The 25,869-nt window shown below is 39.0% G+C and overlaps 1 protein-coding gene across 1 annotated transcript in view; it reads right to left on the bottom strand.

The window, feature by feature from the left end:
* Positions 1 to 25,869, bottom strand: part of LOC150084623 (uncharacterized) — a 174,065-nt gene that overhangs the window by 14,481 nt on the left and 133,715 nt on the right. The window contains exon 7 of the mRNA XM_090375360.1: positions 19,094 to 19,177. Coding sequence (XP_090231486.1) covers positions 19,094 to 19,177 — 84 coding nt within the window. The remainder of the gene's footprint in view (positions 1 to 19,093; positions 19,178 to 25,869) is intronic.

Raw genomic sequence — 25,869 nt, 5'->3', positions numbered from 1 at the left:
AAAGACTTGTTTACTAAGTAAACTCTAGAAGGAAGAGGATGAATCAGATTGGTCCACTTGATATCGATGGTTCGAATGTTGATGATCCTGCTCAGGTAGCTGACAGACTGAATGAGTACTTTGCATCTACATTCACACGAGTTATTTAGGGAAGAGAATTTAGGGCATTTATCAAACTCTAACAGGGAACTAAATGATTTTGTAATAACTAAGAATAAAGCAGAGGAGAAATTGCTGAACCTGAACATAAAAAAGGTACCCGGGGTGGATGGGATCTTTCCAGTTATATTAAAGAAAGCAGCAAAGGAAGTAATCAAACCCTTAACTATAACTATGAAAGCTTCCTTGGACTCAGGGGAGGTCTCCACAGACTAGTGATGTGCAAATTTGTCTCCAATTCACAAAGGGGGATCAAAGGTGACACAAGTAATTACAGACCTATTAGTTTAACTTCTGTTCCAGGAAAAATAATGGAGTCACTGGTTAAAGAAGCACTGCAAGATCATCTAGACAAGACTGCAGTTATAGTCCAGACATAGCATGAGTTCATTAAGTTTTGTCTGACAAATTTGATTAGATATGATGATGTGGTTACAAAGGAACTGGATGCAAAAAATAATTTTGATATCATATACTTTGATTTCAGGAAAGCTTTTGATACTTTTGTGCATGGAAGACTACTGTGCAAATTGGAGCATTATAGCAAAGGGCAAGTTGCTACAATGGATAAAAGGATGGTTGAATGAGAGAATCCAATAGAAGGATGGTTGAATGGGAGAAGACAGAGAGTGGTAATCAATGGACACTGCTCTTCGGGAAGTAGTCCACCAGGGTTCGGTGTTGAGCCCAGTGTTGTTTTCTGTATTTATCAATGATATTGATGAAGGTATATCAGGGTTAATGTATAAGTTGGCAGACAATACAAAGGTTGTCAGGATTGTTATTGACAGAAGTTATAGTATACTACTGTAGCAGGATCTAGAAAAGTTGAGCAGATGGGCTGAGCGGTGGCAACTGAAGTTTAACATTGGCAAATGTAAAGTAGTGCATATGGGTAGCAGTAACTCCAGAGTAACATACCAACTGTGTGGTATGTTACTCTGAGCAAGATGAAGAATCCCATCAGCATTGAGCTTACTCAAACCATTCAAGGCCTTATACACCTCAGTTAGATCACCTCGCAGGTGCCTATTCTCCAGTCTCTTTCATTCCTAGTAGGGATTGAAAAGGACCTGAGGGTAATTGTGCAGTCAGATATGCAGTTTTTTGAGCAGTGCAGACAGGTTGCAAGAGCAGTTCATGCAGTATTGTCAATGATATACAGAAATTTTGCTAGTAGTAAAAAGGAGGTGATTATCCCTTTGTAATAGGTCAGGCCATGCCTTAAGTACAGGTCAGAATGTTTCATTTTAGGATGTAGAGCTGCTGGAATGAGTACAGAGAAGGACGAGATTGGTGAGTAGAACAAAGGGTTGCTCTTACCAAGAACAACTTAAATTCTGCAAATTCAGTGTCTGGAGATTGTTTGTTTGTTTGTTTGGTTTTTATTGGCGCATTAGCTACTAAGGCTATAATGCGCCAAACTAAAGTCATATATAAAAATTTAAATTTTCACTGACCTAATTACTTAGGCCAGCATGTCAGTATATAAAATAACAAAGGTATAAAATGTAGAAAAGATAAATCAATAAGGAAATAACAGTAACATGTAAATATTAAATACAAGTAAAAACCTTTATTGATTTAAAATAACTAAAAATAGCAGACACATGGTCATTGTCGGATAACATCTGACTGAGTGTATACGGCTCAGTCAGATGATTAAAAACGCTAGGACGGATATTGTTAAAATCTGGACAGTCAATTAAAAGGTGTCGAATTGATAAAATTGTCCCACAAGACTCACACATAGGAGGGTCATCAGCCCTCAGCAGAAAAGAATGTGTCAAATGACTATGTCCTATGCGAGTCCGGGCAAGAACAACTTCCTCCTTACGATTCCTGCGCAGACTAGACTGCCACGGTTCAATAACAGGCTTTATACGATATAATTTATTCGCAGTCTGTCTATTCCATGAATCCTGCCATTGGGAATATATCTTTTGGTGTATTATTTGCCTGTAGTCTGTATAGGGGACTGACAGGCAGCGGTTATTATTGGGAATTGCTGATTTGGCTGCGGTGTCAGCCAAATCATTTCCCCTAATCCCAATGTGGCTGGGAATCCAGCAGAAGCGGATATCACGTCCAAGGAGGAAGTGAATCTTCTGCTGAATACTAGACAGAACTGGATGAGGATTATATCTTACAGATATTAAAGCCTGTAACACGCTGAGAGAATTGGAATATAAAATGAACCGTTGGTATTGGCATTCACTAATGTGATCCAAGGCTAACTCTATAGCATGCAGCTCTGCAGTAAATATACTGCATTCAGAGGGAATCTGCTCCGATGTAGAGCTGTCTGTAAAGACAGCAGCAGATCCCACATAAGATTCCGACTTAGAGCCATCTGTGTAAACTGGCGCAAAGTCAGAATGTTCAGCTCGGTGTGCTGAATAAAGCTGCAGGTAAACCGACGATGGAGTGTCAGACTTTCCCCAATTTCTAAGGGACAAGTCACATGCCGGGACATGAGCATGCCAGGGTGGAACGGGTTGCTTTGGTGTTTGGGCAACCTTGTCTACCTTGATATTAAGTTCTTTGAGTAGCTCTTGGAGACGAATACCAAAAGGACGATTGGCAGTCTTACGGGTATTGTATAAATTTTCCCATCGTGGCTCAAAAACAAATGGCCACATAGGATGGTCTGGCAGGGATTTCAGTTTTAAAGCATACTTTAAAGACAACTGCTTACGTCGAAGCGATAACGGTGGTTCGTTTGCTTCGACGTATAAGCTCTGTACAGGAGATGTGCAATATGCTCCAGTAGCAATACGTAGGGCCTGATGATGGATGGGGGTCCAGCCACCGCAGGACACTGTCTCTGGCTGAGGAATATACCTGGGACCCATAATCTAGTTTGGATTGCACAAGTGCACGGTAAAGCCGAAGAAGGGTACATCGGTCTGCTCCCCAAGATGTAGAGGAGAGCGAGCGGAGAATGTTAAGCCCACGTGTGCACTTTGTGTGGAGTTGACGAATATGATCCAAAAAGGTGAGTTTTTTATCGAATATGAGTCCCAAGAATTTTGTGTTCGCTGCTACTGGAATAGCATTTTGTCCGAGCCTTAACTCAGGTTCAGGATGAAGATTACGCTTGCGACAAAAGTGTACGCAAACGGTCTTCTCCGGCGAGAACCTGAAGCCATTAGCCAGTGCCCAGGAATTCAGACTATCGATGGCTTTCTGCAGTTGTCTTTCAATAACCCTCATGTTGCATGACTGACAAAAAATGCTAAAGTCATCAACATAGAGGGCACTGTTTACAGTCGGAGGAAGTTCCGTGATGGAATTTATTTTGATGGCAAAAAGCGTGACACTTAATACTGACTAGGCTATGTAAATCTTTTAAAATGCCAAATCTCCAAGTTGTGTCGTACGCTTTCTCCATGTCAAAGAACACAGACACCAAGTGTTCGCATTTTAGGAAAGCATCCCGGATGGATGCTTCCAATCTAATAAGATGGTCCAAAGTGGACCGGTTCCTTTGGAAGCCGCACTGGATGCTGGAGAGAAGGTCGTTTGATTCTAGATACCATATTAAACGAGAATCGACCATTCTCTCCAGGATTTTGCACAGATAGCTACTCAGAGCAATAGGACGATAATTGGTGGTGACTTTTGGATCCTTTCCTGGCTTAGGAAAGGCAAGAACGATTGCCTTTCGCCAGGAGTCCGGAAACTGCCCTTCAGTAAAGATTCTGTTATACAGAAGGAGCAGACAATCCACAGATTTTGGTGAAAGTTGTTTAATCATTTCATAATGGATGCCATCTGGTCCAACGGCACTTGCTTTGGAAAGAGTGAGGGCTCTTTTCAGTTCCTCTATAGTGAATGCCCCGTTGTAGGGATAGAGGCCCTTGGTCTTAAAATTAAGTGCTTGTTTTTCCAGTTTATGTTTCAGGACCAGGAACTCTGGGGAATACGAAGATGTTGCAGAGATGTTAGAGAATGTTTCCCCAAGAGCATTGGCTATTGCAGTTGGATCTGCAATAGCGCATCCATTATAATCTAGGATTGAAGAACAGTGGGATGTATATTTTCCCTTCATTTTCCGGATTTTATCCCAGACTACCTTAGAGTTGGTAGACTGGTTAATAGATGATGTAAAACGGATCCACGATTCCTTTTGACTCTGACGGCGGATATACCGTGCTTTGGCTCGTGCACGTTTAAAGGCTATAAGGTTGGTCGTGGTAGGATACCGGCGGAATATCCCCCACGCTTTGTTTTGAGCCTTTTTTGCTGCTGTGCATTGTGAATTCCACCAAGGTTTGGGAAATGGTGGAAACCGGGCAGATGTTTTTGGAACAGCATTCGCAGCTGCTTGGACAGTATTTTCTGTGATGTACTTAACTGCATCATTGATAGGCTCTTGACTGACTGTGCTAAGATCAAAATTTGCCTGATGTTGGAAGGCAGTCCAGTCAGCCTGATCAATCTTCCACCGTGGTAACCTAAAAGGAAGACATGGTCTCCCACTGTGTAACAAGGTTATCACGGGGAAGTGATCGCTTCCGTAGGGATTCTCCTCCACTTCCCAAATGAGTGAAGGGAGTAGAGAAGGGGAGCAGATAGAGAGATCAATGGCAGAAAAAGTACGGGTAGGCATGTGGAAGAAGGTGTTTGTTCCAGTATTTAGAAGGGAAAGGTCATTGTCATTGAGCATACGCTCTATGACTCGTCCCCTTCCGTTGATGATAGCACTACCCCACAGGGTGTTATGTCTGTTAAAATCCCCGAGAAGTAAGAAAGGGGGAGGCAGTGCGTAAGAAGATCATCAAGGTCTGCCTGGGAGACGTCAGTCCCAGGTGGCAAATAAATGGAGCACACAGTTAATAGAAATCCCACTGAAAGGCGAATTGCAACAGCCTCTATGCTGGTTGTAATTAGCAAGGGCTGCACTGGGGTCTGGTTACCCACAAGGATAGCCACTCCCCCATGTACAGGGCCATCCGCAATTCTATCCTTTCGAAAAAATGTGATGGTGTGCATGGTGGGATTATCATTTGCCTTTAGATATGTCTCCTGCAAGCAAAAGCAAACGGGCTCGTGCTTTTGCAGGAGGGCCTTGATGTCATCAATATTTTGCCGGAATCCACGACAATTCCATTGTAGGAATTTAGCCATTATTTTGGCTTGGTGGGTCCATCAGGCGGCTTCCGAGGTGCTGAGGGCTTCAGTCTTGGATTTGTCTTTTTTGGGGAAGAATGGATGCTGTCCCGTGTCAATTTCCTCCTCCGCAAAGAGTTCCAAGACTGAATCTTCGGGTACCTCCTTCTGCTCGACATCCATCTTTTCTTGGATACTAGGGGGGGACTTCCCCTTTCTTATTCTTTTCTTTCGTAATTATCTTTATTGCTCGTGGAGCATTAGGAGGTACCGATATAGGAGTGGCAGCTGATTGGTCCTTTTGTGCAGGTTTTTGAGAACTTAAGAGATACCGCGCAATGGGAGTGAAAGACTCCTTTGGAGGAATGGTCATGTCCGTCTGAGTTCCGACGGAACATCTCCCTGCTACCTTCTGAGCGTAGGTAGGTTTGTTGATATTCAGGGGTTTGACCGATTTCCTTGCCTCCTGGTATGATATATTTAGCTCTACCTTCAGCCGTTGAATTTCTTTTTCTTCTTTCCACCTCTGGCATGCTCGTGAGTAGGCCGGGTGTTCACCTTCACAGTTAATACAGGTGGGTTTTGCGGCTGAACATGCTGTTGTTTCGTGGTCCTTTGCAGCCTATCCAAGGACTCCACGGCAGGCCATTTGAGAATGTCCAATACTTCTGGCATTTAAAACACCGTAAAGGGTTCGGAACGTATGGATGCACTGAACAGTTGATGTATCCAGCTTTAATCTCGTCAGGAGGTTTAGGAGAGTTAAACGTCAGGATAACACTCCTGGTTTTCACAATTTTTCCATCCCTTCGCGCAGTAATTCTCTTGACGGCAATAACTCCCTGGGGTTTTAATTCGGAGCAGATTTCCTCCTCGGTTACGTCAAGAAGGTCCCACTCCGAAATGACACCTCTCAATGAATTGAGTGTTCTGTGTGGTGTCACTGTTATAGGTATTCCTCCGATTGATGTTGTTCGGAGTAGATGTTCGGATTGCCTGTCATTTTTAGTTTCAATTAAGAGGTCTCCAGAACGGAGCCTCTTAACTGATTTGGGAGAACCTGCTAACCCATCTAACCCTTTTTGAATAAAAAAGGGCGACATTTTACCAATCGGTTTTTCACCGGTTGAGTGCATAATTAGGAACCTTGGAACAGGCCCTGATGGTACTTCTGTTCGCTGCCTCTTTGTACTAATAATACTATCTGGGTCTTCGTCTATGTTTGCAGATAGGGACCGGGTTGGGGCCCCTGAAGAAATGAGTTTATCAGGATTCACAGAGTTTTTTTAATTGTTCAGTGCCCGGGCTCCCCACCCACCACGGAGCCCAAAGGGACGCCCACTACCCGGCATGCAATAAATGCGCTCGGGAGTGGGACGCCAGGGCTACCCAGACACTATACCCGCACCGCCGCCAGCCTGAATCCTGTCCCTCGGACCATGAGGGTAGGGGCGTGGCATTGACACGGTTGACCCTCGCAGGTGAGCCTACTAGCCGATTGATCCTAGCCGGGCCTTCCAGGACCACCCGTCTTGTCGAAGCAGGGGCCAAAGTGGTGTATTGAAGCTGGGCCCCTCAACCACCAGGATCCCCTTTTCCGAATTTCCACGGGTCGCAGCGCACGGCAAACACGCCGGATTCCATTGATGTAAGCCTGGAACCTGGGCTGTGGGCGTTGGATCCCAGTGATGCTAGTCTGGTAGTCCAGCAGCGTCACTGGGAGGTCCCCTCACCACGTACAGGTGCCCACGTCGAGGGGAGTGTCTGGAGAATAGGCACCTGCGAGGTGATCTAATTTAAGTGTATAAGGGCCTGAATGGTTTGAATAAGCTCAATGCTGATGGAATTCTTTATCTTGCTCAGATTGTTCACTTGAGGGGACATAAATTTAAATTGAGAACAATTGTAGAATAGATGTGCAGAAATTTGCATTGAGCCAGCTGGTGGTTGATAGTTGGAACAAAACTTTCATCTGTTGTAGTGGAGGTCGAAAACTTAAATAAGTTCGAGGCAGAACTAGACAAGCATTTGGAGTGAGTGGATGGATGAAATGGGAAGGGTTTTTTTTTTTTTTTTCCGGCTGATGCTAAGCTTGCTTTCTTGCATCATGTGCCTCTGCTAATGAGATGATAACTGGAAAGGAGAATTTTATCCTTTTTAGCAACCGACTGTATATTAGCAAATTTCCATGCAGAAGGAAAACCTTCGTTGGAGCAAGCGGGATAAAATGGTGCTTGTTCTCAAACCTGTGCTCCAGGAGAAAGCTCTCTCTCTCTCTCTCTCTCTCTCTCTCTCTCTCTCTCTCTCTCTCTCTCTCTCTCTCTCTCTCTCTCTCTCTCTCTCTCTCTCTCTCTCTCTCTCAGCCTGCATCACAGGTTTAGACAACTGGACAAATGCCATCAGGACCTCTAGAATTGGAGATTTCTTGGCATCAAGATAGCTCAGAATTCTAATGTCCTCATGGTGGAAGTCCATGGAAGGTACTGAATGGTACAAGTTTTATATGACAGAAGGTAATTTACCAAGATCATTGATGCATTAGGATGCTAATCATTTTCAGCAATTTTTTTAGCCAAGGATGCAAACAGAACCATCTGGTTGTAACAGAGATGACAGTATGGAGGACAGAAGTTGTTGCCAATAGATTTGGTCAGAGACCAGAAGGTTCATTTACCATTTGGACAAGAAGCAAATACCTTGCTCTTAGCCTGTTGAAAATCAAATTTGGATTGATTAATAACTTTTTTTTCTTTTTTTCACATTGTTACATGTTTTAGTGTGGTTACCAGTTAATATATGCTATATTGTAATCTTGAATGGCTTTAGCATTATTTATTGGAAAACCAAGGAAGTGACAAAAGATTCTCCATTCCACCCAAAAAAAAAAAGATTTTTTTGGGTGGAATGGAGAATTGAAATTATCTTTATAAGGATTTCATCCCTACAAGAATAATTTCAGTGACATGTATGAACACATTAGGGCCAAAAACTGAAGAAAAAAAAAAAAAAAGAATCCAGCCATGGCAAATGGGACCAGAAATCACAAAGTTCATTCCATTTTGAATTCTTGTTATGTTAAGAATGGCCATGGGAAAGGCTCCACTGGAAAATAGATCACCACCAAGTTCTGACCTGAAGTACCTACAGTACCACCAATGTTAAATGCATACCTTAAAGGATTGTTGGATGAGGAAAAGACCAAGTGTAGGATTAAGATTATTTCATATTCTAACATATAAATGAAAAGTGAAAAGCTTCAGCTTTTCTATCAGCCAGGTTCCTACAACCAGAAATCCGAAGACAGCTAAAGTTGAGTTTCAAAAAAAAAAAAAAAAAATCAAAATTTATGAGTGATTTGTAAAATTGGGAGAATGGTGTAGAGCCAATACATAAGTTTCACAGAACAGGGCAGAAAAATTTAAAGCCAGAGACCAAAAAAGAGGAAATTCAAGGTATTTGTCTCTGGCAAAGAACATCAGTATGGACACATGAACGAGTACCACCCCTAAAGCAAAAAAAAACATCTAGTAAATGATCAAGGCAACCGGAGTTGAGTTGCCTTAATTAACGAGTTAAGGTAACTGATAATTGAGATTTGGTCAGAAAGGATTAAATGGGCTTAGCTAATTATAGGCAGAAAGGATCATCACTGAGATTGGAACTACCACACTGCAGCATATTCTTTAGTTTTGACTGTATTTGTACAGATCCTCAACCATGGTTTGTGGCAAGTTAAAAACCTAATCTATAGCCATTACATTCTCCTGCATCTAACTGTTTTAAAATGTCTGATTCTATATTTGCTGACTGTTTTTAGAGCAATTTGGATACAACTTTTTACCACTACCACTACAAACTGACAGAGAATTGGAACATGGTTACTTCACATGTGGTGCTCACAGTGGAGAAGCCAAGCAATGAACTCTCTTTCACAGCATACAAAAACAATTCTGGGACATTCTCCAATTTTATTAATGTTGTTATAGGCAAATTTGCCTATAACAATAGAAACATTATAAAATATTAACATTACTGTAGCAAAATGACATAAAGAGAAATATAAACATAGGACTACTCATAGTTGTAGTATGATTTATGTCCTATTATCACTGAAAAGGATTTTCTTTACAAGGCTGGTGGAATTTCATGGAGATGTTTAATAACAAGAAGAACAGTAAAAATTGGTTGTGATGAAAACAGGTTGTTTCTAAATTTCATGTACTGCTGGATGACAAATTCATTAACAGGTGTGGAAGATCATGCTTGGTATGTTTACCTTCATTGTTTTTACAGAGAAATAATTATATCCCCCCCTGTACATGAGAAGGATGCCATTAAACGCCATGAATTACTGACAAGTGATTTATGGACCATATGTCTCCTAAACATTGTTTCCTACATTTAGTAGCATTAATTTTTGAGCATTTATCAAATCACATCTGTAACTGGTCTTGAAGCAAAATAGACTCATTCTCATCATTAACTACCCTTTAACAATTCAAATCATCAGCAAACTTTCAAAACTTCTATACATTACTGTCAATGTCATTAAATTATTGTTAAACATTGACATGAGTGTCACTGAGATTAGAAACACACAAGAAGTTCTAGCACCAATTCCTGAGATGCTTCACTCTGGTCCAACAGTATGCTGGTCCAACTGAAATATTCCAATCTATGACTGGAGCTATCCTGATCACTCTATCATTATTAATTCAGATTAATTTCTGCCGCTTTTTCAAACGTTGATTGGCCAACATCCAACAGAAAAAAACTACTTTAATAGAACAATGTACTATTAAAGTAGCACAGGCTTCAAAAACATTGAATAATAATAATAAAAAAATACTTAAAATTGTGGGACATTAATTTGGTGTGACTTTCATAAACTATAAAAAATGGTAATTTGTATATTATTATGAGATAATAGTAAAATACTGGGAAAACATGTAACATATAGCATTAGTAGAGGCATATGATGCAAGAAAGCAAGCTTATTCAGCATCAGCCAAAAAAAAAAAAAAAAAAAAAAAAACACACACCACTCCCATTTCACCCCTCTGTTCGTTCGAAATATCTGTCCAGTTGAGCTTTAAATTTGTTTAGGCTATCAACTTCAACAACAAGTGATGGAAGTCGGTCCCACCAACCCACCACCCGCTGGCCAAAGGCAAATTTCCGCACATCTATCTGACATCCGTCCTTCCTCAATTTGAATTTATGCCCTCTGAGGTGATTATTCTGAGCAAGATGAAGAATCCCATTGGCATTGAGCATGCTCAAACCATTCAAAGCCTTATACACCTCTATCAGATCACCTCGTCTGTGCCTAGTCTCCAGACTCTGTAATTTGCAAAACTTAAGCCTTTCTTCGTAAGAGCAACCCTTTGTTCCATTCACTAATCTTGTTGCCCTTCTCTGTACCCGTTCCAGCAGCTCTACATCCTTCTTGAAATGAGGCCTCCAGACTGTATACAGTACTCAAGATGTGGCCTAACCATTGCCTTATACAAGGGAATAATCACCTCCTTATTACTGCTAGAAACATTCCTGTATATCATTGACAATACACCATGAGCTACTCTTGCAGCTCGTCTGCACTGCTCAGAGAACTTCATATCTGCCTGCACAATTACCCCCAGGTCCTTTTCATTCTCCACCACTGTCAGTGTAGTACCGCAGAGTTGATACGTTGCTCTGGGGTTACTGTTTCCCATATGTAGTACTTTACATTTGTCAATGTTAAACTTCATTTGCCACCTCTCAGCCCATCTGTTCAACCTTTCCAGATCCTGTTGCAGCAGCATAGCGTCAGTAGTGTCCTTAACAACCCTGCCAACTTTTGTATCATCTGCAAACTTAGACATTAAACTTGATATCCCATCATCAATATCATTCATAAACAGCGAAAACAACAACGGACCCAACACTGAACCCTGAGGAACTCCACTAATAACATTGATTACCACTCTGTCTTCTGCCACTCAACCATCCCCTTATCCATAGCAGCAATTTGCCTCCAATGTCACACTGCTCCAACTTGTGCAGCAGTCTTCCATGTGCAACAGTATCAAAAGCCTTTCTAAGATCCAAATATATAATATCAAAGTTAATCCCTGCATGGGATTAACTTTGATATTAATCCCTTCTTTTGTGACTACATTATAGTATCCAATCAAACTGGTCAGGCAAGACCTGCCATTAACAAAACCATGCTGCATCTCAGCTATAACTGAATTCTTGTCTAGATGATCCTGCAGTGCTTCTTTAACCAGTGCCTCCATTAATTTACCTGGAACAGAAGTTAAACTAACAGGTCTATAATTACTTGTGTCAGCCTTTGATCCTCCTTTGTGAATTGGGGTTACATTTGCACATCTCCAGTCTATGGGTACCTCCCCTGAGTCCAAAGAAGCTCTCATAATTATGGCTAGGGGTTTGCTTACTTCCTTTGCTGCCTCCTTTAATATAACTGGATAGATCCCATCCACCCCAGGTGCCTTTTTTATGTTTATCCTCAACAATCTCTCCTCCACTTTCCTCTCAGTTATTACAAAATCATCCAGCTCACTGCCAATGTTTACTTTACCTACATCATTCTCCTTCCTGAATAACTCCTCATGCGTGAATGTAGATGCAAAATACTCGTTTAGATTGTTAGCCACCTGAGCAGGATCCTCAAATGTTGAACCATCAATATCCAGTGGACCAATCTGATTCATCCCTTTCCTTCTTGAGTTTAAATATGTAAAGAACTCTTTTCCGTTTATCTTTGCATCCTTTGCCAAGGATTTTTCATAGTCTGCCTTTGCCTGCCTAATCTCCTTTGTGACTTGGTTACAGACCAACGTATATCTATCATAGGCTTCCATGTCACCCATTAATTTGTATGTATCCCATGCATTTTTCTTCTCTGCCACATGTCTCATTAGTTCATCTGACAACCATTTAGGCCTAAACCTTGAACAATATTTCTTAGTTGGTATGTAAAGCCTGGTAGCCTCCAAGATTAGTTCCTTGAATGCTTCCCATTTTGAGTTTGCTGTTGGTAACATCATCAGTTGGTCCCATTGTATAGAATTTAAATACTGTCTCAGACCATCATAGTCACCTTTACGAAAACAAAAACCCTTCCCTTTACCTCTGATGGTAGTTACCTCCTTGAGTAAATCCCACTTCAACACACTGATCACTGCCACCTAGTGGTTCATTTATCTGCAGATTCTTAATGCATGAAGAATCACTACTGATAATCAGATCAAGAGTATTGCTCCCTCTTGTTGCCTCACGAATGTGCTGATGTAGAAAACAATCATCCAATAAATCCACAAAAGCCTTGCTAGTGTGCGAGTGACCAACCCACAAATTCCAGTCAATATCTGGGAAATTAAAATCCCCCATTATAAGACTCTCTGATTTACTGGCCCACTCTATTTCCCTCTACAATATCTTATTATACTCATCAGAGTCATTAGGCCTATAGCACACTCCTACTCTCAATTTTGATTTCCCTATGCTTATGTCACACCAAACTGACTCGACACTGCCCTGTCCATCGATGTCGACTGGCTTCACTTCCTTGGACTTTATGTGTTTCTTAACTAATAGCATAACCCCTTCTCCCCTTCTGTCCTGTCTATCCTTTCTATACACATTGTATTCCCCAAATTCCAGTTCCGCATTACTTATATCTGTGTGGCACCACGTCTCTGATATCCCAACAATATCTGCCTTTGATGTCAAATTCATCAAATTTATTACCAAACTCCTAGCATTGGTGTACACGCAGGTATACATGCACCTGTTTCTATTCTTAGCTACCCTAACACAACCCATGTGTTTACTTGTACCGCAATGACTCCCAGCAGTCTCTGAAATATCCTGCATCTTGTTTTTCAGGCTTCTGCTCATTTCAATAGAAGCAGTGCAAGAATCACTTCCACCTCTGCCAGTGGCTACTGTTAATCTATTAGTCCTTGTATCCCCCCCAACTAGCAGTTTTCCGACTCACCTAACACCGCCTCGACAGCATCAGCAAAAATTCTTGCACCCTTTCTATTTAAGTGTATCCCATTCCTGTAGAAGCAATCTCTCCTGTTAACAAGTACAGTCCAGGCTGAAAAAAATTCTACCCCTTGAGCCTTGCACAATCCCTCCAGGGCCGAATTGATCGACAAGACTCTCATCATATACTCCCTCCTATCGTGTCTGGGTAGAATTGCAGACACTTTCAAATTCAACCCTAATTCACGGCTTTTTTTCAACAGTGACCTGTACTTGCTACGTAATTCCGCCGGTCTCCTACTCTTAATATCATTAGTGCCGACGTGTACAACTATATCACCTTTTGTGCCCTTAAAAGATGATATCCGCTCTACAACATCATCAACCTTTGCCCCTGGCAGACATACCCTGGTCCTATTCCGCCTATCCTTTTTACAAAGCATGTTCCCCGTTTCCCTGACAATAGAGTCACCAACAACTACTAGTTCCTGTGGGACCAGCGCATTCTGCCTAGGGGGCTGCCTCTGTGTTGCCTGATGACCAAGTGCAAGCTCTGGCGTTGATGTGGGCAGCTGAGAGCTTGATGGGCCCCTCAATTTATTTCCTTCGAGGGCATCCACCCTGTCCTTCAAGCTCTCATAAAGGCCCATAACAACGCTGAGTTGTCGCCTGATTTCCTTGCACTCCTTACATCGTGCACACACAAAGACATCCCCCTTGACAGTATCATGTCCCGTACCCGACTGCTCCGCAAACATCAAGCAAACAGTGCATTTTAAAAGACTGTTATTCAGAGGGCAACTGACCCCCTCAGTTCTCCCCTGAATCACAGCACTCCCATTAGCTTGAGCCTTTTGCTTTGCTGCTCTGGTCAGAGTCATGATTCCGATTTAATTCAATAAAATTTCAAAACAAAAATTAAATCCTTAAGTTATATCCCAAAACAGTTATAACGCTATATTTATTTTTTCGGTATCTAGTGTTTTCTACGAGTTCCCTTTATACAACTTCCGTATCACGTGTACCACTATAGTTATGTATTAATTATTTGTTACGATTAAGTCGTTATATATATATATAGAGTTAAAAATACAATTTAATTTACAATAAAGTTTATCAAGATTAATAGATTTACTGATTAATTGACAATATTATATTATGCACTATACTACACTAAGCTTATGCTATAACACTACTATGTGATTATAGTGCCATCTTATACCATTCTCTGACCTTTTATCTATAATATGTGGAACTGTACATTTTAAATTGGGCATAAAAAACATCTCCACACACTTACTCTCATTATAAAAAATTAATAATTTTTCCCCTTCCCCCCTCTCCTGAACTGCCGAAGTTTAAGAGAAGAAGAAAGGATAATGTTAGAAAATATCAAAGCATCAGGAATAATATAAAATATACTATGTATTGCTTTTTTTTTTTTTTTTTTTGCGTGTTATTACTGGAATGTCCAGAGCAACAAAGTAAAAGGCTCAAGGTAGTGGGAGTGCCATAGGAGGGGTTGTCCTCTGAATCACATCCTTATGAAATGTATTGTTTATTTGATGTTTGTAGAGCTATCAGGAACAGGACATATTGCCAAGGGGGATAGGAGATCTGTGAACTTACTTAACAAGTATACGTCAATGCTGAAAAACGTCACGAGTTAGGGTTAAATTTAAAGTGTCAGCAATTCTGCCCAGACATGATAGGAGGGAGTATATGATAAGAGCCTTGTCAATCAATTCGGCCCACTTGTTATCAATGGTTCGACTGTTAATGATTATGTTCAGGTAGCTGACAAAATGAATGAATATTTTGCATTTGCATTCACACATAAGGAATTCAGTAGGGAAGTGGAAGGGAGCTAAATGATTTTGAAATAACTGAGAGGAAAGTGGAGGAGAAACTGTTGAAGTTAAACATAAGAAAGGCACCTGGGGTGGATGGGATCTATCCAGTTATATTAAGAGAAGCAGAAAGGAAGTAAGCAAACCCGTAGCCAAAATTTAATAATTTTGGCTCCAGTCCCCTGGATCCAAGGATGCTCTAATGAGCATCCTTGGATCCAGGGGACTGGAGATGTGCAAATGTATCCCTAATTCACAGAAGGAGCATCAATGTGTGGCACAAGTAATTACAGACCTATTCGTTTAACTTCTGTTCTGGGGAAAATAATGGAGTCACTAGTTAAAGAAGCAATGCAGGATTATCTAGACAAGACTGCAGTTATAGTTCAGACCAACATGGGTTTTTTAAGAGAAAATCTTGCCTGACCAATTTGAATATACTACAATGTGGTCCCAAAAGAACTGGATGAAAAAAATAATTTTGACATCATACACTTGGATTTCATGAAGGCTTTTGAAACTGTTGAATATAAAAGGCTGCTGTACAAATTGGAGCAGTATGGCATTAAGGGAAAGTTGCTGCTATAGATACAAGGATAGTTGAGTGGGGGAAGACAGAGAGAGAGTGCTTATCAATGGCCACTGATCTTCATGTACTAATGTTATTAGTGTAATTCCCCAGGGCTCAGTGCTGGGTCCATTGTTGTTTTCAATATTTATCAATGATATTGATGCAGATATATATCAGGCTTAATCTCTAAGTTTGTAGATGATACAAAGGTTGGCAGGGTGGTTAACGACAGTCATCAGGGTGAGCTACTGCAACAAGATCTAGATAAATTGGTCAATGGGCTGAGAAACGATAGTTGAAGTTTATCACTGACAAATGCAAGGAACTGCACATGGGTAGCAGTAACTCCATGTAACTTATCAACTGTGTGGTACTACACTCAGGGGGGTAGGGGAGAATGGAAAAGACCTGCAGGTAATTGTGCAGTCAGCCATGAAATTTTCTGAGCAGTGAAAATATGCTGGTAGGACAGTTCATGGGGTTTTTGCCAGATATATATAGAAACTTTGCCAGCAGGGATAAGGAGGTGATTACCCCTTTGTACTCAAGGTGTGGCAATGGTCAAGCCACACCTTGAGTGCTGTATACAGGTCTGGAGGCCTCATTTTAGGAATGATGTAGAGCTGATGGAATGAGTACACAGAAGGACAACAAAATTGGTGAGGGGTGCTCTTACAAAGAAAGGCTTAATTTCTGCAATTTGCAGCATCTGGAGACTAGGCATCTGTGAGGTGATTTGACTGAGGTATATAAGGCTTTGAATGGTTTGAGTCAGCTCAATGTTTAAGGGATTCTTCCTCTTGCTCAGTTTACACACTTGAGGGGGCATAAATTCAAATTGAGGAAGGACAGTTGCAGAATAGATGTGCAAAAATTTGCCTTTAGCCAGCAAGTGGTTGATTGCTGGAACAAACTTCCATCTGTTGTGGAAGTTGATTGCTTAAATAGATTCAAGGAAGAACTGGGCAAAGGTTTGGATAATATGGATAGGTGAAATGGGAAGTTTTTTTTTTTTTTTTTGGCAGAAGCTGTATAAGCTTGCTTTCTTGCTACTACTTTGTCACTACTAATGCTAATGTCTGAAGTAATTTCTAACCTCCAAGATCATTTCCGTTTTTCTCAAGCATACCACATTAATTAGGAAATATCTGCTTTTTTTTTCCTTTGGAGAACAATGGGTATGGAATTTTACTGAATGATGTACTAATAAAACTGCAGCATTAAATAATGGGTAAGCAGCTTTAGAAGGTAAAGATTATTGTGAATAAAGTTTTTTTTTTTTTTTTTGTTTGGCTGATAATTCTCTTGAAAAAAAAAATTAATACCGTACTAAATACAAAAACCATGCCACATTTATTAAATGAAAGTAATGTCTGAAATTTCAAGAATAATTGCTAAGAAGTCAAACTATGACAATCCTGTAAGAGAATACCCAGATTTTTGCATAATACTTGAATAAATATAGCCTTTTTTTCATTTGCTGTCTACTTAATACTTCTGATATTAAAACACTTGTCTTTGGTATCCTGTTCATCCTAATAAGTCAAGTTCCCAAAGTTTTTAAAGATAAGACTTCACATATTAAGTTTATATTTCTCCATATTAAAAATGAGCTAATAAATATGTTAGGGTTCATGTAAACTATTTTCATGTACACTAAATGTCAGGAGCATGGAAAATACATCTGATGAATTTAAAGTACTGGTTAAGTCATTAAATGCAGACATTGCAGAGATATTGGAAACCTAGTGTCACTCACACATAAGGGAGGCAAAATTTGAATATGGGAGCACAATGTGTACAGAAAAGGATTGATTAGATAACCATTTTCTGCATCAGCATATTAAAAAGGCAACTAGAGAAAGCAATAATTATGATCTGATTATTAGCAGCAACTCTTTCATGCACCAGGTGGCAGTGGCAAAGGATTTTGTTTTTGTAAAGGTGGTGTCTCAGACAGTTTTTAAATTCTTCTCAGAGGACCAACTGTAAAGAACAGCACATTCTAAATGGGAAGCATTCAGGTAAGTAATTGTAGAGGCATTTCATACCAACTAAGAGGCCTAAATGGACATAAGGTGAACTGATTTGTGGCAGACAACAAAAATACATGGGATGCATATAAATTATAAGGTGATACAGAAGCCTACAGTAGATATAAACTAGTCTGCAATCAAGTCACAAAAGAGGTTAGATACTTTTTTTATAGTACTTTCTGTAATCTGCTAAGGAATATTATAAAAAGTCTTGAACATCTTGGAAGTCTTGGACAGAGATATATAGGGATGTTGCAGGCGTGCAATTCAGTCGAGAGTAGACAAAACAAAAGATTTAAGTGGCTTTGAACGTGCCGTCTCTGTGGCGCACCTTCGACCCCTCATATAGTCCATGCCACGATCAATCCAGTCTGAGGGTTAAAGGGAGATCTACTCGCTTAGTAGATCTCCTTTAAGTAGGTGTTACCTAATACAGTGGACACTCGGTGTATATTACAATATTGGTACAAAGGAAAGAGGCGGAATATGGCCTAAGTAGCTCTTGCGCCAGAAAACACCACAACAACAACAACAACAACAAAGGAAAGCAGCAAAGACTTCTTTCCTTATGTAAACACTAGAAGGAAGAGGAATATCACATCAATCTGTTAGATATGAATGGTTTAACTGTTGATGAATTTAGAATTGTCAGATTGCTGACAAACTGACAATTCTAAATTTGTCAGCAATACATATGTTTGCAGCATAGGTGAAAAAGACATTAATGACATATGAAAAGCAATGATCTCTCAAACTGGAAGGCCTACCACCATGAATTTCTCCACATTGCACTGCTACTTCTCTAAAAAAATGTACTGATGAAGGTGCCAATCAACACCAAAAGAGGCATTCTTGCATTGATACCACATTATTAGTAATTAACATCATACATTCTTTTTTTTTTTTTTTTTTTTTTAGAGAAGTGTTTATTAATTAGTAATGCAAAATGGGGAAACTTGTGTTGGTAGCCTTACAATTTGAGAGATCACTGATTTTCATAAGACAGTGTTTTTTTCTCTTCCTGTGCTATATAAAATAGAGATGCAAGTCCTACCACAGCTGTATTATATTATACATTTTATGTTTATTTACTTACATAATGTTTAAAATAGCTATTCTTTCATTTTTACATAGTATGGCCATTTCATTTCATTTAATAAGTTTGGCTGAAGGAGGATTTCTTGCATACCTAAGAAAAATAATTATTTGTGGACTGATGAGTTGCTTAACATTCAGTTTTAAGGCACATATTAAGTGCATTATTTGAGTAAGTGACACTTCTGGAATTTAATTCTAAGGCTGAGTGCACTAACATTAAGTTAATGAATAACAGCACCATAAAAATAAAATATACTTACTGAACTCAACTTATGGGCAACAAAATTTGACGGTTTACACTGCAGAAGTTGAACTGCAATATTGCAATCATTTCGATATTGATCCTGTAGGCAAAAGAGGGGGGGAAAAAAAAAAGGAGAAAAAATTATACATAACAAATATTACACAGACTTTCAAATGTAATGCTATAGCATAGCATTTCTTACCATGTATATAATACCAAATTGTATATAACATTTTACCACATTAACAATAGGAGGATTTTTACTTGGTACAAGTCACTCTCACCAACCTATTTTTGCCAACAAAGCTGATGTTACAACCAGGATTTTGTGTGTGTATATATATGTATATATATATATTTTTTTAAAATTTTTTTTATTTATTTTTTTCTTCCCAAAAGAAACTAAAAAGAGAAGCTAATACTTTTTAAGTTTTGGGAATAAACCCCTACACTGTATCTTCTGTCACTGTTATTTTTACATCGGTACATGTTTTCTAGCTAAAATTCACAAGTTTGAGATACTGCTTCAAAAATATATGCTAAATGAAAATAAAATGTCCACTTTCTAAATGTCTGAACAGTTCAGAGGAAAAACAATATTGTGATCCATTACTCTGATATAAACACAAACAGTAAATGCTTTAAATTATTTAAACAAATGTTTAAATTATTTTCGTATAACAAATAGAAGTGAATATTCAAATGAGTAAACTTTTACATATTTATGAAAGAACTAATTTTAACATGCAAGCTGAAAGTAAAGCTTAAACTTAACCTAAAGTAAACCTAGTGTAAACACCAATCAATAACAACAATCTAATTATAAGCATGTTTTATAATCTATTTTATAATAATTTAAGCTTATATCAAGTAAGCAAGTTACTTGATATAAGATCATATAAATATTGAAGTTCTATACCATCTTTAAAATTAAATGTAATAGTAAATAAATATGCACATTCTCATGGAAAAAAATTAAAAATAAATCTATACAATTATGACTCAAATGCAGGAATATAAAACAGGAATAGCTGATAATAAACAGAAATAATTATGATAAAGAATGGTGAAAATGTTATAAACCAGTGGTGTCCAACTTATGGCCCATGCAGAAAGTGAACTAAAACATCATTTTAGAGAGTTGCGCCACTGCGTTGGGCAAGCGTTGAGCTCTACTGTACCAAATGTACATGTAGTCCAATGCAGCCATATGTATGCTAAATACAGTTATGTACATATTAATATTTTCATATTGTGAAACTCTACTATTTTGATATAACGTTCATTATATTGAATTATTATTAATTTGTATCGAATTAAAAAATCATCCTTAAAAATGTTCTGAAAGAGGAAAGTCGATTTGTAGTGTCGTGTTTTTAAACAAAGGTGGATTGAAGACTATTTCTTCATTGAGTACGACAAAAAAAGTAGTGTATTTGGTGTGCAAGGAGACTGTCAGTTTTTAAAAAATATAATTTAAAACGACACTATAAATCCAAGCATAAATCTTATAATCAATATATAGGAGTGTTGCAAAAAGAAGTGTTCAAAGTTACAAAACAAATTAAGAAAACAACAAAACACACTGAAAACATATCAATCAAGAAATTTATCTGCTGTAAGTGCCAGTTGAGTGGCTATGGTGGCGCTGCCTGTAGTGGCTGTGTTAAAATGTGCTCTCAATTATATTAAAATTTGGTGGTTTAAGCATAAAAAACTGAAAATACATCTTACCGTACAGAGGATTCATTAGACACACATGTTATATCTGTGTGGTAAATATTTAGGTTCTAAGATTAAAATAACAGTTTAATGGTTAGCACGTTCGAAGAATACAGAAGATTATGCAGTGGTTAATGCCATATGAAACGAGTGTAAATTTTAAATACAGGAACAAATATTTTAAAATGTAAGAAATGTATTCATTGGGGGTTAAGAATGTGTGAATCAACATGAAAACATGTTTATGACAAGGAAACGTTGCATGCTTTATGGTTTGGGAGAAAATTATTTTAAAATATATTCAACATAAATAATTGGAAATATTAGACATTAATTAGACATGAAAGAAGAGGGGATAACAGCATCACCGTATGAATAAATTCATTGATGGAAGATATAATAACTACTTGTGCGAATCTAACGAATAATATATATCTGTTTATATACATAGACTATCTCTAGAAACCAGATAAAAAACAGTTGTAATCAGCCTGCTGCACTAAGCAGCACTCTGCTGCAGTCACCTTTCCTCCTCAAGAGCATCTCGTGGGATACATGACTCTTATTATGTTTAAAGCAGGTCGCTTTCAAAATCGGCCATGTGGTAGGCAATGGCATACCACCACATTATCTGATGCCACAGAGACCACAACAAAACTAACTCCAAAAACGGATGTAAAAGGAAGGCCTGCAACTAGGCGGAAGGATGGGATCAGTGAGTGGTATCACATGACATTTTGTGATGGAAGAAGAAGTGACTGGAAGAAGTAGTACTAGTTTTTTTTTTTTTTTTTTTTTTTTATGAAAACCCAAACACGAGAGGTATTAGAACCTATAGTACTTAGTACCATGCTTGTGTTGGAGGTTGACAAGATGAAAGAATATATTTGTTGACATTAGACTTGAACTTCTGTAGACTGTAATTTTCAGGAAATACGTATGAAGGAAGGTTGTTCCAGAAAAATGGCAGTTGAATGAATAAACGAGGAAGATGAAAAGTTGTTTCTGTGAGTTTAAAGTTGGACAGTAAATGGATGTTGACTGGTGGCAGCACGTGTTTGGACTGTTTTGAAAGAGAGAGCAGGAATTATAGAAGCCAATTCAGAAGAACAGTGCCCACGGAAGTATCTATAGAAAAGGCATGCAGCAGAAACAGTACATCTATGAGACAGAGAGTGGAGAGACCCTGTTAGAAAGGTCATTAATTAACCTAACTGCCCTCTTCTGAATGGAATCAAAAAGCTTGAGAGAGGTTTTGGGGGCACCACCCCACATGTGGGAAAAATATTCCATGGTAGAGCGAATTTGTAATTTGTAGAGAGTGAACAGCTGTTTGGAAGGGAAGTAATGCCGAGAGCGGAAGAGAAAAAAACCAAGTTTTTTAGATGCAGAGGAAGCAATATTTGTAATGTGCTTGTGCTAAGAGAGATTAGGAGTCAGGGTAATCCCTAAAAGAGATATATCATTTTGCCTAGAAATTGTAGTGTCACCAAAGATAAGCATAGGAACAGAAGAATCCTTTCTGCAAGATATAAGACAAGACTGAGTTTTAGAAAGTTTGAAATCAACTAAGTTGTCTTTGTCCCACTGGAGAATTACCTGGAGATCGGCATTTAAGGAATTGGTAGCAGATATTCGAGAAGTTGAAGCTGATTGAGCAGGGCAAGGTTTTTCAAAGCGGAAAGTGGAATGCAACGTGCTATCATCGGCAAAACTATGGATAGGATTTCCAGTCAATGGAAGAAGGTCATTGATATACAAGAGGAAAAGAGTGGGGGAAAGAACCGAACCTTGGGGAACAAAGTTATCAAGTTGCACAATTGATTGCTTTTGGAAGTAAACTGTTCAGTGATGGTGAATTTGTTAAAAGTTGTGGAAGAAATTTGTCTGGAGAAACGAACAATTATATAAGACATTATAAATAAATAAATTTTCTGTTTATACTCCGGGACGACCAAACGGTCAGAGGAGTTCGCATGATAGATTGAATACAAGAAACTAGTTTGTCTTGACAAACAATTATGTGAAGAGTAGAAGATATTGGAAAGAATTTGTTCAAACAACTTTTGGAAAACATAAAACAAATGAAATATTTTAGTGTGGCACTGGATGCCAGTACTGATGCTAATGATGCAACCCAACTCCATATCTTCATACGTGAAATTAATGATAATTTTTTTACCAGTTGAAGATTTAGCCGATATACAGAGTATGCACACAACAACTACAGGTGAAAATCTTTTTGAAAATTTTTGCCAATATATTGAAAAGCTGGTTCACCATGCCCTTTCCATTTATTGGAAAGGCCAAGGTTTACATATAGGATAAGATTTTAAGGTGGAGTGTGGAATAGAGAATTTTATTCCTACAAGAATAATTTCACTGACATGATCTGAGCAAACAATGACATCAGAATTGTAATCAAACCAAGGAAAAGAAAAGAAGAAAATAAATATCACAGATCATCCTATTTTGCATTCTTGTAATGCCCAATAACACAAGACTGAGAATGGCCACGAGAGATAGCTCTACTGGAGAACAGACAATCACCAAGTTGTGATCTGAGGTGTCTAGTTGACCACTTACCTTCACTGTGCACTCAGAAAGTTTTTTTTTTTTTTAGAAAAAGACCGAGTGTTGGCTGTGTGGTTAGGTTTATCTGGATTCTGGTAGGTAAATGAACAATCTGTGTGAGGTCATCATTAATTGCAAAAGCCTCAGCATTTCGACCAGCTGGAGTTGTGAACATTAAAATTGCCAAGGAAAATTACCTTACTGTTAGGAAAGTTGGACTGAAGAAAGTAGAGTTTCAGAGAAAGGAAGTTAAAGAGTTCCAAGTGATTAGTGGATTTGGAAATCTGTAGAGGCAACAGACAAATTTGACAGAATGGGGTAGAGAGAGAGAGTTTTAGCCAAAGAAGATCAAAAAGAGGAGATTCCATATTACTGAGTGTGTGACATGGAATATCAAAGCAGACATATGTACAAGTAGCACCTTTGAAGTGAAAGGAATCACACAGCAAATAATTAGGATAACTGATATGAGCAGTGGTTGAATCAACTGATAACTGGGATTCTGTTAGAGAAAGTAAGTGGCACACTGTAAGCGGAAATGGACATCAGTGAGATTGAAACTGAGACCACATATATTTGTGAAATGAATGTGAAACTGTTTGAGAGGTTTAGATATTTTCTCAGATAAGTTTTTTCTGTTTTGTATGCATGGAGAGTATTGTCAAGATTACATTATGATAAGGAGTTGGGTACACACTGTCCAGTCAAAATATTGACAATCCCCATATTTTAGCAATCAGCTGTACCCCCCCCCCCCCCGCCGCCCTGCCTGGCAGCACACATTACAGCGAAAAAAATTAAATGTGATGTTGAAGGTTCATGGCATACGGTCCATAAGGAGTGCTTGAATAAACACGGCAAGGGATGTAATCTGATAGACTTTGAAACAGGGATGATTGTCGGGTACCGGTTGAAGAGTGGCAGTATTACAGAAACTAAATTTTGTGGGATATTTGTGGAGTGCTGTAGTTATGGTATTCCAGTGGACAGACAGACAGAGCAGCCATCGCCAGGCCAATGGTGGGTGCCCATGCCTCATTGATGATCATGATGGACATAGGCTGGCTTGTCTTGTAAGAGGCAATAGATGGAAAACAATGGAACAGCTGACCATGGACTAAATCAAGACCACAATCCAATCCTCTGCTTGGGCCGCCAGAGTAAGTGACAGGCCAAGTTACCCAAGTTCGTGGTCGCCCATCACTAAGAGTGCTTAAAGTCTGCAGCTGAATGGCATCATTGAACCACTGATGACTGGAAAAAAGTTGCTTTTTATGAATCACGTTTACTATGCCATGTGATGGCATAAGGAGGATACAGTGACAAACTGCAGAGAATAACCCCTCTGATGTCCTAGGTCAACAGACAGGCAGGTGGCGGCATTGTTTGGGTATGGGTGGATGTCTTCCTGGGAATCACTTGGCAACCTTATTCCCTAGACTGCACTTCGAAAGATAAAAACTACTCATCTATTGTGGCTGATCAGATACACCCCTTCAAGGTGCCTGTCTTCTCGGATGACACAGGTTTGTTCCAGCAGGATAATGTGCCCTTCCACGTTGCTGGTATTGATCAAGAATGGTTTGCTGAACATGAAAGTGACCTAGGAGGTACCTCAGCTGCTGGATATCAATCCCAAAGAAGATCTCTGGGATTATACAGATCAACAGGAAAGGTACTTCGATCCTCCACCACAAACTATCACAGATCTATGGGATGCAATCCTGATGACATGCTACAACATTCAGAGGTGTAAGAGAGAGTTAATGCCTTGTTGTGTGGCAGCAGTACTGGTGGCAAAGAGGAGGATATACCCACTATTAGATAGGTGGTCATAATATTTTGACCAGACAGTTTTTATTCTTGCTGTGTGTGTGTGTGTGTGTGTGTACATCATAACCAAAAATTTCATTAATGCTCCTCCTGCAACATACTCCTGCTCTCCATATTTACTTTATCTACTGACCTCATCACAAATGGTCAAACTAACAAAATAAACTAATCTACAAAAAAGATCTAAACCTGCCAAAACTCTCCACATTCGTTTCACACAGTGGTGTAGCTAGGCCGGGCCAGAAGGGGGTTGTCTGCCCCAGACAGCACTTTTCATGTGAGGCACAATTTTATTTTTCGACAATTCTTTTATTTATGTTAACTTAGTGATTTTTATTACTTAATTAATAATTAGTTTTTAACAACTATACTTACAACTAAAATAAATAAAATATAAATATAACAAAACCATTACATTTCCACATCATACTATAATTCAAATTCTTAAAAATAAAGCAATAATTGAATGATAAATATGAATGTCAACTAAATCACGATCGCGGTGACTTTAATAAGGAACAGTTCCTTGTTGAGAGAAAAAGACTTCAGAGTTTTATTTCTGTTGCTGCTACGCAAAACGAAACAGAGACGTGGAAGGGCAGTCCCCTTGAACTTTTGCAGTATATTCTAAAATACAGTCTCGAGAACTCAGTTCAAAATATT

The sequence above is a fragment of the Mastigoproctus giganteus genome, chromosome 6 (genome assembly GCF_048544385.1).
Source record: "Mastigoproctus giganteus isolate SK-2022 chromosome 6, ASM4854438v1, whole genome shotgun sequence".
NCBI lineage: Eukaryota > Metazoa > Arthropoda > Arachnida > Uropygi > Thelyphonidae > Mastigoproctus > Mastigoproctus giganteus.
Note: the sequence above shows the minus strand (reverse complement) of the source record. Positions and strands in the feature narration are given on the sequence as shown.